Source organism: Salmo salar, chromosome 05 (assembly GCF_965601325.2).
Source record: "Salmo salar chromosome 05, fSalSal1, whole genome shotgun sequence".
Taxonomy (NCBI): Eukaryota; Metazoa; Chordata; class Actinopteri; order Salmoniformes; family Salmonidae; genus Salmo; species Salmo salar.
The window spans coordinates 22,097,541-22,113,302 of NC_138295.1; the positions used below are offsets into that span (position 1 = coordinate 22,097,541).

Here is a 15,762-nt window from a genome sequence, read left to right on the forward strand (position 1 = left end):
CAAGCGGTGCTTGACCGAGGTGGCAGGGGGTACCCACCAAACCTGGCCGCCCTCTGTCTTCAAGTAGACTCCCGTAACCGGCGACAGAGTGCACAATGTGCACAGAGTGCACAGCCACCGCATGACCAATGCCCAGGCAGCCACTGCAGGCCCCACCCCCAGGCAGCCACTGCAGGCCCCACCCCAGGCAGCCATTGCATGTCCCACCCCCAGGCAGCCACCGCATCCCCCACACCCAGGTAACAACCGCATCCCCCACACCCAGGCAGCCACTGCAGGCCCCACCCCCAGGCAGCCACTGCAGGTCACACCCCCAGGCAGCCACCGCATCCCCAACACCCAGGCAGCCACTGCAGGCCCCACCCCCAGGCAGCCACTGCAGGTCCCACCCCCAGGCAGCCACCGCATCCCCCACACCCAGGCAGCCACTGCAGGTCCCATGCCCAGGCAGCCACTGCAGGCCCCACCCCCAGGCAGCCATTGCAGGTCCCACCCCCAGGCAGCCACCGCATCCCCCACACCCAGGCAGCCACTGCGGGCCCCACCCCCAGGCAGCCACTGCAGGTCCCACCCCCAGGCAGCCACCGCATCCCCCACACCCAGGCAGCCACTTCAGGTCCCATGCCCAGGCAGCCACCGCATCCCCCACCCCCAGGCAGCCACCGCATCCCCCACCCCCAGGCAGCCACTGCATCCCCCACCCCCAGGCAGCCACTGCAGGTCCCACCCCCAGGCAGCCACCGCATCCCCCACCCCCAGGCAGCCACCGCATCCCCCCCCCGGCGCCCGCGGCCACCCCCAGGCAGCCACCGCATCCCCCACCCCCGGCAGCCCCGCCCCCCCCCCCAGCCACTGCAGGTCCCACCCCCAGGCAGCCACCGCATCCCCCACACCCAGGCAGCCACTGCAGGTCCCACCCCCAGGCAGCCACCGCAGCTTGCTATTTGCTAATCTGTAAAGGGTATGGAGAGTCACATATCCCGTTAACAATTCTGTAGCTACAGCATGTGCTATTCTGAAGTTTTGCCTGAATAAGATCATTGTGATGGGAACATTTTAAACTGATTTATTTGAAAGACATTTTAAAAAGCATAAAGTGATTTGCCAACAAAGGAATGGACAAGTGGTAAATCATGAGGTCATAAATCTCCATATACTGCCTTCATTTTCTTTTGTATTCCTGTACTGAACACAATCATATTACAGTATGAAACGAAAAAGTACCTAAACTGTAAAACGTATTCAAACAATCTTATTCACTGCGGGGGAGTGTAGTTGTTTACTGACTTATCCAGGAAAGACAAGTACTGTAGTTGATTAAGGCCTAGTGTTATTGTCAGTGTTTGACCACCTCATTCAGACTGTTTGGTATGATTTATGATTTTGCAGCGATTTAGTTTTTATTTCACTCTTCTTGTCTCCGACTGTTTTCCCTATGATTGATTTAAGATCATTGAGTCCCTCCGTGTGTGTGCATATTTAGTTTCAAGTTTCTAGTTTCAATTAAATTGTTAACCGGATTGTTGATCTAACATGAGTTCAATCTCTACTTGACCATGCACCCAGTTAAAATCAAATAGCTTTATTTTTCCATTGGGAATTTGGTTACACATTTATAGCTCCAGTTCAGTAAATGAGTTCACAGTTTACATTTCTCCAGTGAGTTGTTATGATGACATGGCACAGGGGGGGAGAGCTTTCCTCTTTTGTTCTCTATTGCTCCTCTATTCTTCCTTAAGCGAGGGGGGAGGCCGATAGCATCACGAAACCCCATTAGACCAACTCCTTGAAGTTTGCGGTTGTGTCTTAGGCGATACAGATTTAATTGAGCCCAAGGTTTGAAATTAGAGAGCACGCAGAAGCCATTTCAATTTGTTTATCTTTTTTTTCTATATTTGTGTTGGACATATGAGAGAATACAATTTACAATTCTTGACATAAGTACAAATATATATATATATATATATTATAGTAGTATTCCAGACAGTGTTTCTCACAGTTTGTCTGTACTGTACATGGTATTTGATTCATGTTTTACAGTAGCTATTGTGAGAAAAACTTTGTGTCCCTGCAATGAACCCGCTGACCATGCACCATGGTTCACAAACATCACCAATCAATAAGCTATTAAAGCTGCAATATGTAACTTTTTGTGCTACCCGAACAAATTCACATAGAAATGTAAGTTATTGATCTGTCATTCTCATTGAAAGCAAGTCTAAGAGGCGGTAGATCTGTTCTATGTGTGCTATTTCTATGCATCCTTTTCTTTATGTTTAGTTTTTGCGTCTTTTGCTTTGGGGTTTTGTACACTAGCTTCAAACAGCTGAAAATACAATATTTATGGTTATTGAAAATATATTTCACAGTGGTTTAGATGGTACAATGATTATCTTGTCACATAAAATGAAATTAGGAGAACTATTAGAATTTTCACAACCAGGAAATGGCAGAGCTATTTCTGCATATTGCACCTTTAAAGAGCGACTGCCTTTAAAAAGCAAGGAACCCCTTTGGAAACAGCCTATGAGTTAGAAACAGTTATTCTAGTGTCAAAATTGAGTACATAGTGTAAATAGGATAATTTGATCATAAAGTCAGTCTCTGCAAAAATGGATTTTGGAACATCCATGTGTCACAACAAGTAAATTAAGGTTGGGTTTTGATTTGAAGATGTCCATTTGCCCACTAACATGGGCTGAACAGCTGCGGTCATTTCTATCTATCCAATAGCATAGACAGAGTTCAGTGGCTCTTTAAGGCTCCTGTACAGAGACTTTGTACATGTGACTCTGCAACTACTACTGTAAACAGTATCATTTTTACTGGATGTTAGCAAATAGTGTCATGTATATGTTTTAATTGATGTGTTTGAGCTGAACTTGGACCTTGCGGTATCCCATTTTGGGTGAGGTTATATGAAGGTAACATTTAATATCCCTACAGTCATGCTAGATATGAGCAGAGAAGCCTTTTTAATTGGAGTCATGAACAGCCAATTAGCTGGTTAAGATCACGACAGATCAGTTACACACTCCAGTAAGGCTGTTCCCTATTGGTCCACAAGATGGTGCTGTGTTGATGTGATTGGGAACTCTGCCTCCCTTTCTCTCCATCACCTTATGCTAAGCACACAGTCAGATTCCACAGCTCAGCTGCATATGGGTGTCGGATAAAATTGTCTCTAGAGCCTGATCTTGGGTCAGTTTAGCATTTTCCCCACTAATGGTTAGTGTTAGGATTGGGGGAGGGGGGCCTCTGTATGAAAGCCTATGTTTAAGTCGATTACTCTGACTGGGAGTGGTATGTTAGCCATTTATCCAAACTGCCTAAGGCTGAATGCTCAAGTGTATGTCAACAAAAGGAGGGTGCAAAATTCTCCATGCCCTGAGGTCTTGTGTAAATCAACTGTCCGTCATACAGTCCTATATTTGAATGATCTCCCACATGAAAAAATACTACAGTTTACTATAGAATACTACCGTACTTACTACAGAATTATGTAGTAAACTGTAGTATACTGTAGAATAATATAATACACACTGTAGTATCCCTCAACCATGTGTAGTACTTTCTATATAATGTTGTAGTATACTGTACTGTAGAATACAATAGTAAATACTACAGTATTATCTGCAAAAAAGCACTGTAGTAAATATTACAGTAATATCTGCAAAAACACTACAGTCTGCAAAAACACTGCTTTAACTATAGTAAATACTACAGTATTTAATTTGTATATGCTATTCCCATTCCCCTCACAATTTGTGCCACCCATAAGCGAGAAACCTACAGCAACCATGACACGTAAAACATTTCAAGAGATTCAGAGATCTTTATCTTTTACTATATTTTGAGGGGTTTTCATTATTCGCTCTTCTATAAATCCGTAAACTTCATGTATATCCTGCAGTATCTTGTCTTCTCAAGCTCAGACAGCTTGTATAGTTCAGAGCTATCGTTGTAAGCTGCTGCTCCAACCCCTGGCTTTAGCCTCAGGCTACATCACACTTGGCAACGGAAACCAGCAATGAAACCACATGCACAGGGGTAACACAGTACCTTTCCTACCTTATTACGATGCCTATAGCATCTCAGTGAGAGGCTTTACTATCTAGACTTGTTTGGCATCTGTCTATTAACACACATGCTATCTTTGTACTATCTGAAATTAAAGTTTACTGAGAGCCTACGGTGTGTTGTGGAACTGCCTTTGATGTCAATTTAAAAAGTTTTACAAGGTTTGTAACCTTCGCAGAAATAACAAGCAGGTACGACAGTTGTAATTACATCCCGATAGGAGGAATTCAATGGAAGGTATCCATGGAAAAATAACACAGGGTCATCCAAATAGAGCAGACCTCTTTTAAAAATATGAGCATAAAATCACAAAGCTCATTATTTGGTTGGGAAATGATTTTGAAGTCCCCCATCCTTTTATCTTTTCCCTCTGAAACTATTTTCTGAGAATATTTTACCGTATCAAATTCAAAAAGTAAAAAGGAATTAAGGATATGCAAATCTGACTCCAAAATATATTTTTCATCTTGGACAAACCACAGGAGGAGGAGGAACTATATCCAACCAGCCCAACAGAATAGGGTAATTCATTATTATGCTATTTGGTAATCAGTAAGACACATGCATCCAAAGCACCTACAGTAAAAACATGAGGCTCTGCAGATATTCTGATGCATCTTTAGACAAATTCAGACTATGGCGTAAAACATTTCATTGCTTCATTTATTTATTTTTCCTATCAAGGTCAGTTTTCTAGGCCCCAGCCAGTAGATATGGTCTCAAGGCCCAAAACGGTTTCTATGTCTTCAATCGTACACAGTGTTACAACAACAACCTTCCACTCCCTGATGAGTAAGCCTATTCAGGCCATACCCTGCATGGAGATTTTATATAAACCCATTCCAACAAAGTAGTGGAATGGGTATTGGCTTATATTTTCCTTTGTTTATACAATATAATGTTCTAGGACATATTGAACAACAACATCTGTATCAGGTGTACAAAGCTGCATGTCACATTTAATATTTTTTTGTATTTGATCCTAATCCATTTATACCAATAATCCATTTTATTTGTAGAGCGCTTTTCATTTACAGGCAGACTCACAATGCTCTTACCAGGTTCAAAGTGATCTGATTGTAATAGGAGATAGACATGAGATTTATTCTATCTTCTTATAGTCCACACATGCTAAGATCAATACGTATTCGTTTTGACAAATCATAGCTACCCTGCTCTGGCTGATGGCGAAGTCGGTTCAAAACAAACGTGACATGGGTTAAGCATGTGGAGTAATGAGTAGTATTCAGTGTTTTCACATGCAAAAGTGATTGCTTTTGATAAAAAACACTTTACCCTACCTTCCCCCTTTACCCTACTTTTATGAAAATGTATGTTTTATGGAAAAGGTGTTTTGAACAATGCATTATGCTGCCTTGTTGACGACATGACAGAACGAGGCAGATTACGATTTGATTAAAGAAGGGTTTTTGCTTTTGTCCGTTCACATCACGAGCCAAAGACCGGTGCACAGTGGTTCAGCTTAATCAAACTCCCTTGTTGTTACAACTGCAGATTCTAGCTTTAAAGTGATAGTTTATTTCATCTTATTTTCCTCCAAAATTGTTAGCTCGTTAATTACCGATCTCTTGAATCGCTTGGCTGCTATTTTTGGATGTAGCAATGCGAGTGGAAACAAATTGCATAAATTAGTGCTTTGGAAGACACAAAAATAAAATGCAACGTCCCTTTAACTTCCAAGCGTTCATTATTCGTTGTCCCAGAAATCCATTTTGATTGAATAGGCACCTTTCATGAGTGAAGGCCATACAGACATTGAAATTAACCAGGTTTACCAAATATCAAAAAATTGGGCATGTTACTATTTGTACATGAAAGACAGACACAAGGACCCAGCAGTTGACAGCCCCCCCCCACCCCCCCACCCCTCCTCTTCCCCATGTGCTAGGGGAGGTACTGATATCCTCCCTTCCTGAGTGTGAACTCCAGTGAGGACTGTGGGCATAGGGAGTATAGCTGAAGTGATCCTACTAGAACTTCTGAGGATGATGGGTTGACCTGGGAGGGTCTCTCACCTGAAAACTTGGAAATTATGGAAGCCATAAAGGTCCTTCATTTTGTGCCATCTGGTAAGTCAGTTTGCCCAGGATTGGAGGGTTTCCCTGCTGTGCAACCCGAGAACCCTTGTGCCAGACATGCGCTAGCATGTGTCATTTGCCTTCCAGACTTTACACCTGACAACCCGGAGGGAAGTCTTGTATGTTTAGTGAATAAGTTTAATTTTAGAGTAGGACTGTCCTTTTACACTTCAACAAGACTTGCCTTGATTTTTGTCTAATTTTACATGTATAATGTGTGAGTATTGTTTTTAAATGAATCTGTGGCATTGTCTACATGTGCTTATAACTTGTTACAACTGGTTACTGTATGAATCATGTTTGATATTTTTCCACCAGCATCTTGATATTGAAACCATTCATGCTAAATGAGATGCCTTTATTGGCCTGGACAGCTGGAAATTTCAAAAGCAAATGGTGTGGGTCAATATTTACAATATGACTGTAAATGGAACCCTGGCCGTGCCATGGGAAGTACAGCTGCACCCGTTAACTATCATTCTGAAGTGGGCTGACACATTTTATCTGGTTGCCCATGGGTGAACATAACAAGGATATCATCTGATGCGTATTTGACCATTTCTGATATGACTCGGTTTGTTTGCTTGGTGACTGACTCTTTGTTTGAGACGCAGGACTGTTTGCCTGAGGTGAATAGTATTATGGGTTTTCTTAGGGCAGAAGATGTGCCTGTGTAACAGTCGTCCTCCCAAACACCAAGATAACCTTCTACTTATTCCTACATATAGGCTACATACAACCACGATGTCCACACCTTCTGTATTCGGCGCATGTGACTAATAAAATTTGATTTGATTTTATTTCATTTGAACTAAAACTTCTTACCAACTCAAGTCCTTCACCACACAAACTTTTCACTGTACAAACAACGTAGATGGCTGCATGCCACCAACCAATTAGTTACAGTATGCAGGGCACTATATATGAATAGCACAACAGGGCAGTTATGAATAGCACAGCCTTTTCCTAAAAATATGTATGATACAGGTAGCTCAGACAATCTCTGTAGTTATCGTTGGGGCATCCACCCCTTTCCACTTCCTGTATTGGCTCTTCTGTGGTCTTCATGGGTTAATCTGCTCTGGTTGAATTTTCTCAGGCAAGGGATTAAGTAAGATTATCCAGTAGAAAAAAGCCACATGTTCTAATCTGGTAAATTTCAAGGTTTCCACTCATTGAATGTATTATTAGACCTGGGATGGTTTGTTGAGACTTATTTAATAATACAAATATCATGACCATATGGAATTATTTAATAAGGCACTTCATGGAGAGAATAAGACACTCTTCCCTGTGGCCTTACTTTGAACCAGCATGTTCAGGCTTGAGATAGTTTTACTTAATCCACTTAAAAACGGAAGATAATTAGCTCGGTTTTCTCTTCGTTACATTTTTTTGCCTCCAAAAGGATTATCCCTCATTGCCACACAGAATTGGTGTCAAGGAGAAGCAACTGTTTGAAGTTGTATTTTACTCTTCATGCATTGGCACCAAGCTAGAACTTGATATACTTTGACTGATTTCCTTGTTTTTCTACAGCATGTGTGTGCATATCTGTAATATCAGCACGGCTGCAGGGTAGGGCTTCAGTGCTTTGAAACAACGGGAGAGCACAATGACAGTAGGTGGCATCTGAGATTCGGATGCCAGAAACCCACAATCATACACTATTGGTCTGGCAGTTATGTTTACGGAGACAAACCTATTGTGCACCTTGATGAGGTAATCACTTCACCTGGCATGCAAAAGTACTCTCACAGGTGTAAGGTATTGTGGTAGAAAGAGCTGTATGTCTTGCTTTCATACTGGCGTAGTGACATGGTCTACAGTACACAACACAACACAACCTGCCGTTAATGTTATTACCCTGTACATGTGAGGCAGTAGGACTATTTTTTTCTGGCGGTTGCTTTTCATGTTTACGGTAGTCCTGCATTTTTTATTCATTAATTTAATTTCTCATCCACATAAATTATACAATATGGGGAGACTGTATTTCAGAAGGGGAGATAATCATTTGATTTAGCAAAATGTATCCCATTCTTCCAGAGGGGTTATGACCTTGATAATATTTATCCCAAAGGGAGTAAAAGATACCGCTCAAACAGAATAAAGAATTCATAACATTTCCCACTTTTTGCAACTAGCTGAATGTACTATTTGAAAAGACTTAAGTAGGACAAGGCTATTCTGTTTCTAAACTCCTAAGGCCAGTTGCCTCAAGCTGATAGCCTTTTCTCTAAACAACGATAGTGAGGCTTTCCGAGCCAAGCCCCAGGTATGAACCTAGCTTCTTGTCCTTATTGAAGGTAATAACTTTCCCCAAACCACAAATATTCCCTCATTAGCTGTCATTCGGAGAGTTGAAACCATACCGTTAACCATACCGTTGACCATACAGTTGACCATACAGTTTACCATACAGTTTACCCTATTGTTTACCATACAGTTTACCATACAGTTTACCATACCATTAACCCTACAGTTTACCATACAGTTTACCATAACGTTAACCCTACCGTTTACCATACAGTTTACCATACAGTTTACCATACTGTGTACCTCAAAGAGAACATAGGAATGACATGTCAGCATACCATAGAAGGCAAGACAAATCTAACAGCATCATTAGAAAAGAAATATAAAAGGAGATAAATCGAATTTCCCTCCAGCAGTTGTTCTGAAGACATGTTAGCTCAGACCCCAATGGATTTCTGGAAACAAGACAGCCATTTTAATGAAAAACATGCTGGGAATATCAAACCGTCAAATTTAAAACTCTATTTCTAGTCCAAGAATCTGCCTCAGAGCACAATGTGACTGTAAAAGAGATCATGTGGTCAATTAAAAGCAGATTGAATAAAAACAAAATAAAAAAATGTCACCTTCCAAAGCAAACAGGAAGATACACATTTTAGCAACTGGATACAACCAGGAGCAGGATAGTGGAAGGAAACTATTTTGGGGATTGATTTCGATGGCCAAGTTGCCATGCGGCCTGCAGCAGGACAGTATATCTCTGTCAACACCACGAGACAGCGTCCTCAGGAAGTCAGACAGCCTTCTAAACAGGACATCCACAAGCACAAGCACATGAAGAAGCCCTGGGGAGGAGATGTGTTGTAGTGGAGGGAGGAGTACAGTAGGCTTCAATTGGTACTACATTTTTTTTTTACATGTCTTGGTAAGACTTTACCAGCCCACAGGGATCATCCTTTACTGCACGTGTACACCTTACTGTTACAACTGTTTACGTAGGAAACATCTTCAACAGACTAAATGGCTGTTATTTAGTCAGTGTCTTTCTGAGACGACAATAACAGACTGTAAGGGGATCATACATCCATATGAGGAAGTATTTCAGTGCATTATGACCACTTCATTATGCATAATGCATTTAATTTAATTTATTTAATGTATTTTTGTTTTTAATTCCAGCCCCCATCCCCGGGAGGCCTTTTGCCTTTTGGAAAAGCAGTCATTGTAAATAAGAATTTGTTTTTAACTGACTTGCCTAGCTAAATAAAGGTGAAATAAAATAAAAAATACAAATAATAATAATTATACCTATAGATGTTCATGACCTAAAATATACACTATTGACAGAAGACTTCAACTTGCCAGGTGGTCGTCTGTATAACACACAAAAAGGCTGGCATAAAATACCATAGGTTCTTCTCACACATTGCTCAGACTGTCACATAAGGGCCCTGTTACGTAAGGTGCTCAGTCAGTTGATGAGGTGAAACCCTGTGAAATGGGAGAGGCATGAGAATCTTCCCTCTAATCACCATAGAGATACAGTATATTGGAGCCATAGAAATAGAATTCATTGAATGGACACTCCCATTCAAGTCAATGTGCTGTGGTCTGAATTTTTCTCTCTCTTCTAGTCATTTTATTTCTATGGTAGAAAGGCTGTGAGGCTACTCTTTCCAGTACCTTGCTAGGAACAGGACTGTCTCTATGAGATACCTGACTACACACACAAACATTTCCTCATGCCCTTCAAACACCATCTGGGGTTGGGGTCAGGTTCACGGTAACTTAACTGAATTCATGTGTTTCTTTTGGGTATCAAATGTCTTGACACTTTCAATGATACAAATAAGAGACATATGAGAAGACACCTCTTCCAATGTCCTAAATATCTTCTCATAGCGCTCTGGCATTCTACAAAATACAATATTACTCCTTACAGACGTATACATAAAACTATAAATTCATAGGAAATAAAAACCTTCCAGATTAAATGGAATTGACTTCAACCATGCAATGCTAGGACTTAATACACAACTTGCTGCTGTATTTCTGTCAGGCGTTTCAGTGCTACGAGCCTGCCGGTGGATTTGAAAGCTAACGGACGTCATTTATTGTTGTCACCTGCATTCTGTGAGCTGTTTCTGAAGGCATGCTAATGCCAGGAACATTGGGTTCACTCTGTGTCAGCTCTGTGTCAGATCCACTCTGTGTCAGATCCATTTTCACTGAGACCTGGGGACATTCTCTACTACACCCTTAACCTTTCACTTTGCACTGTATGGTGCCAGGTTCCACTATGTCCTAGTCACATGTAGGGTACAGGATATCCCATGTGGAAATAACAAAGTCTTTTACATACAGTATAAAGAGAAGGGACATCATGATGCTTGCTGATGCATCTCACCAAGCATAGCCAATACAGGTGAAGGATCTTCTTTTAAGCCAGTTTGCTACAACAGGAAAGTAATCCTGCAGCAAAAGGAAATGTGAATTATTAGGTGGATTATAATTAGAGGACATTTTTGTAGGGGTTGATACATTTTCCTTAAGGGAAAATCAAGTCTGAAATTTCTAAGTGGAAATCACAAACTTCAGAAGCCTTTTTAAACCTCAACTACACTACACATTTTATATTTCCAGCACTGCAGGAAAGTTCTCCTTCAACAGGGTGATCAAATGAAGGCCTATGCTATCTATGTTGTACAGACAGAGTACAAATATGTCATGAGTAATTAGACATTTACGACATTGATTTGTTCAGTCTCTTGGTACACATTATAGCTGGCTTGACTGATTGTTTTATCGATTCAAGTGAAAATATCTGAAAACACTCTTTGACATTGCAAAGCTCAGACTTTCCAGTTTCCTCTTTTTTAGTTACCATATTTCTCTCTCTTTTCCCCACAGAGGCTCCATCATCTGGCAGGTCAAAGAATGGATATGTTTTCCAGGAGATGGGTGAGTATAGAACAGAGTTTCATTGTTGACTTTGATCCCTTTGCTCAGCGGTGCTCTCGTCTGCTGTGATCTCTATCACATGATAGGATGATGGATAGGATGTGACATGGCATTATATCACATGATAGGATGATGGATAGGATGTGACATGGCATTATATCACATGATAGGATGATAGATAGGATGTGACATGGCATTATATCACATGATGTGATGTGATACTTAATTGTTTGACAAAATGTATCCATTTTGTTTAGGTACCAACCTGTGGTAAGACACATACTGTAGATCACTCTGGGCAAGGCTAATATGCACTGATTGCAGTGGTTATTTATGCTAATGCTTCATTTCAAGCACCAATGAGCACCGTCAGGCCTTTAGTGATAGTAACGAAGTAACGAACTAGTAAACAACTAGGTAGATGACAAATGAGCCGATGCCATGGAGGAATACTCATATATCACATGTGTGCAAAGTTATAGCTCAGCCAAGCTAATTACCAGATCAAGCTGCATTGTTTTTTATGGATACAGTCTTCGTGCCCTCTTTCTCTCTCATAAAACATGCATGAATCTACAACACATATTTCTCTTCAATACGATGAAAGAATTTACGAGGGGACGTCTATTGTTATATTGTGCCATGTCTGGTTTTAGGGGGATTCTTTTATAGGGCCTCAATGTTCTGTACTGTGTGTTCTATAACAGATGGTATTACAGCCAGAGGGCAGACCAATAGCTTCATACTCTAAATACTGTTGACCTTGTCTAATACCTTAACCTTGAGACCAAAACCGGGTTTTTGTCCTGACTGAATCAATCGATATTGTAGTAGCTACATCCATTAGGCTAACACTATGCGTTTTCTGCAGGTTTGTCTTTGGAGGGCAAGGTTCTGAAAGTATAACTGTACTTTTCCATCATTCATATATGAGTGTACCATAACATCAAGCAAGGTACTCCAGAGAAGTAAACTAGACTATTCAGAGATAGAAGGACCTGCATGGTAATTTATGACAATGGAGAGGGCATCCTAATCCCTGACCTCTGACCTTTGTTGTGTTGTTGCGTCTGCAGAGTTGCGAGACGTGGAGCGGGAGGAATGTGTTGAGGGCAAAGTGGGGAACCATGACAATACAGCTAAGGACCATTATGACACTCCGATCCAAACAGGGATTTCAGGTCAGGGTGTGTGTGTGTGTGTGTGTGTGTGTGTGTGTGTGTGTGTGTGTGTGGGCGCGGCGGGCACGGGTGTGTGCATCATACTAATCAATGAAATAGTATTTACCAAGGGCTGCCAAAAACCACTATTCTCTGTCTAGCTTCCATATTTTGACATTTTGTTACAGTAATGAGGTACTAGTCAGTGCCAAGACTTCCTCAGAAGTCAAGGAAATAAACAGTCTGTCATTGTGTGTCCTTCTACTATTCCACCTGCTGTCAGAACTGACTATTTATAAATATGGAGAAACAGATCTCTTGAGAGCTATGTGCCTATGTGGTCTGTTGAAAACGATGCCGACTTAAACCTTTCATCTGTAGTTCCAGATGACCCTGGGGATGACCCTGGGGTTGGGCTCCTGAACACATCAAGAAAAGTAAGCTACTCTTTTACAACACTCTCTGTACAGTTCTAATATTAGCTAAAGGAACTTGAGAAGTGAATCCCAGTGGAATTATGACATTTTTTAAATCAAACTTTCACCCAGACCGAGTACTAACTTCAATGGGATGTTTGCATGAGAAAGTTTGAGTTACGAATAGTGTATCTGTATGGTGTTGGAACCCTTTACAAGTCTACTCATACCGACATCTTCCCTGGCCTTGTCTCCACCAGTATGTGAAGCCGATGAACTTCCAGGAGGAAGTGCGTGGCCACCGGGACCTAGATGGCTTCCTGGCCCAGGCCAGTATCCTATTGGATGATAAGGCAACCACTCTAGACGAGGTGCTAAGGCGCATGCTGACCCATGTAACGGAAGACGGCCACGGGAGCTGTGACATGGACGAGGTCATGAACACTGTGTTCACAGACACAGGAGGAGATGAGGACAATGGTGTGCATCAGGGAATAAAATGCAAAGTACAGTTTGCAAATGGCAATTGCTGGAATAAGCCAATGTAGGTCTAAAATGAGCAAGTTGATAGAATCTCGTTTCTTATGATTATCAGTAAAATGTCCGTATGTAAAAATTATAGATTACTACGTATAGCTTTGTCAGACTATAAATGACCGACCACCCACCTTTGGAATAGTCAATAGTCAATTTCCCTGCTTTTGAGAGGAGCTGGCTACTGTGCCCGGAGACTTCCAGCAATTGTGCTAAGCTAACAATAAGCTAACTTCAATTATCTTTAAACTCCACGTACAGACATAAAAATGATATCTATGAGTTCATCTGACTCTGGGTAAGTAGAATCCCCACAATCTTACAGTATCCCTTGAAGCACACAAGGTATTGGTGATAAATGAGATGGAGTATTATATCAAGGTAGGCCTAATATTTCAGTGAAAACATTTATTATGATTTATCTTTGTTTTCAATGTAATAGACAAAGATACACTCGTTGATATTAGTACCCTCTGTTTGCTCTCCCCAGTGCAATTGTTGTCCGAGACCATTCAGGGTGTGACTGCTTCTGCCACTGGAGTCCGCTACCAGCAGTCCTGGCTCTGTGTCCTGTGAGTAACAGCTGACATACTGTATTATCGGTCATTACTTGTTATTACATTACGTAAGTAATGTTTCCAAAAACAGTCAAACCTCTGAGTAGGGACAAGAGGTTTGACTGAATTTGTCTGTCTGTGTCCGTCTGTCCAGATGCAATGTGAAGAGCCTCCAGAGACGCCACGTCTGCATCGCCCGTCTGGAGAGACCACAGAACTGGGGAGCAAACTGTTGTGAGGCTCGATATGTCATCCTCATTCTCTCCCCACCTAGAACGGTAATTCTCCATTTGACCTATCTACGATTTAACAAGCAGAACATGACATTACGCTAATACCAATATGTCTGTGGCAATATTACAGTAATGCCCATATTTATGTGTTTTGTGAGTTGAGAAATCTACTGGCAACTGATTAATATCTTAATAGTCCCATTATGTTCCTCAAATATTCTCTAAGTATTCTCTTGCTCCCCCAGAAAAGCACCAAGACAGCTATCGAGCTGGGCCGCACATTCGCCACCATGTTCTCAGACATCTCCTTCAGACAGAAACTGCTGGACGCCAAGACCCAGGAGGAGTTCAAACAAGAGCTGGTGCACCAGCGGCATCATCTCTCCATAGTCAATAAGAAACCAGCTACAGAGAAGCAGATGATCCATGCAGAAACGGACCCACGCAGCAAAAAAACACTAAAAGTAGGCAGGGGCTACCTCATCAATCTGACTGGGACTGACATGGCCAACATGTAGCAGCTTCACTGTTAAGTTGGAAACACAGTGCCTTCGGAAAGTATTCAGATCACTTGACTTTTTCCACATTTTGTTAGGTTACAGCCTTATTCTAAAATGTATTAAATTGTTTTCTCCCCTCATCAATCTACACACAATACCCCATAATGACAAAGCAAAAAAAACAACAACGGAAATATCACATTCCCCTAAGTATTCAGACTCTTTACTCAGTACTTTGTTGAAGCACCTTTGGCAGCAATTACAGCCTTGAGTCTTCTTGGTTATGATGGCACAAGCTTGGCACACCTGTATTTGGGGAGTTTCTCCCATTCTTCTCTGCAGATCCTCTCAGGCTCTGTCAGGTTGGATGGGGAGTGTTGCTGTATAGCTATTTTCAGCTATTTTCAATCGGGTTCAAGTCCAGGCTCTGGTTTGGCCACCCAAGGACATTCAGAAACTTGTCCCGAAGCCACTTCTGTGTTGTCTTGGCTGTGTGCTTAGGGTCGTTGCCCTGTTGCAAGGTGAACCTTTGCCCCAGTCTGAGGTCCTGAGCCCTCTGGAGCAGGTTTTCATCAAGGATCTCTCTGTACTTCATTTGGTTCATCTTTGTCTCGATCCTGACTAGTCTCCCAGTCCCTGCAGCTGAAAAACATCCCCACAGCATGATGCTGCCACCATCATGCTTCACTGTAGGGATGGTGCCAGGTTTGCTCCAAACGTGACGCTTGGCATTCAGGCCAAAGAGTTTAATCTTAGTTTCATCAGACCAGAGAATCTTGTTTCTTATGGTCTGAGAGTCTTTAGACGTCTTTTTGTTAACTCCAAGCGGGCTATCATGTGCCTTTTACTGAGGAGTGTCTGGCCACTCTACCATAAAGGTCTGATTGGTGAAGTGCTGCAGAGATGGTTGTCCTTCTGGAAGGTTCTCCCATCTCCACAGAGGAATGCTAGAGCTCTGTCAGA

General features: G+C 41.9%; 1 protein-coding gene across 2 annotated transcripts in view; it reads left to right on the forward strand.

Moving 5' to 3' along the window:
* The window catches only part of LOC106604467 (solute carrier family 4 member 11-like), a 34,003-nt gene that overhangs the window by 4,988 nt on the left and 13,253 nt on the right, over positions 1-15,762 (forward strand). Inside the window, exons 1-8 of one of the 2 annotated variants that reach the window (XM_014199106.3) lie at positions 6,002-6,170; positions 11,349-11,399; positions 12,476-12,580; positions 12,941-12,996; positions 13,236-13,455; positions 14,000-14,081; positions 14,221-14,344; positions 14,545-14,763. In XM_014199106.3, coding sequence (XP_014054581.1) covers positions 6,134-6,170; positions 11,349-11,399; positions 12,476-12,580; positions 12,941-12,996; positions 13,236-13,455; positions 14,000-14,081; positions 14,221-14,344; positions 14,545-14,763 — 894 coding nt within the window. In that variant the 5' untranslated portion in view covers positions 6,002-6,133. Of the gene's footprint in view, positions 1-6,001; positions 6,171-11,348; positions 11,400-12,475; positions 12,581-12,940; positions 12,997-13,235; positions 13,456-13,999; positions 14,082-14,220; positions 14,345-14,544; positions 14,764-15,762 lie in introns of those variants that run through there. The other variant, XM_014199105.3, reaches the window with a different exon arrangement.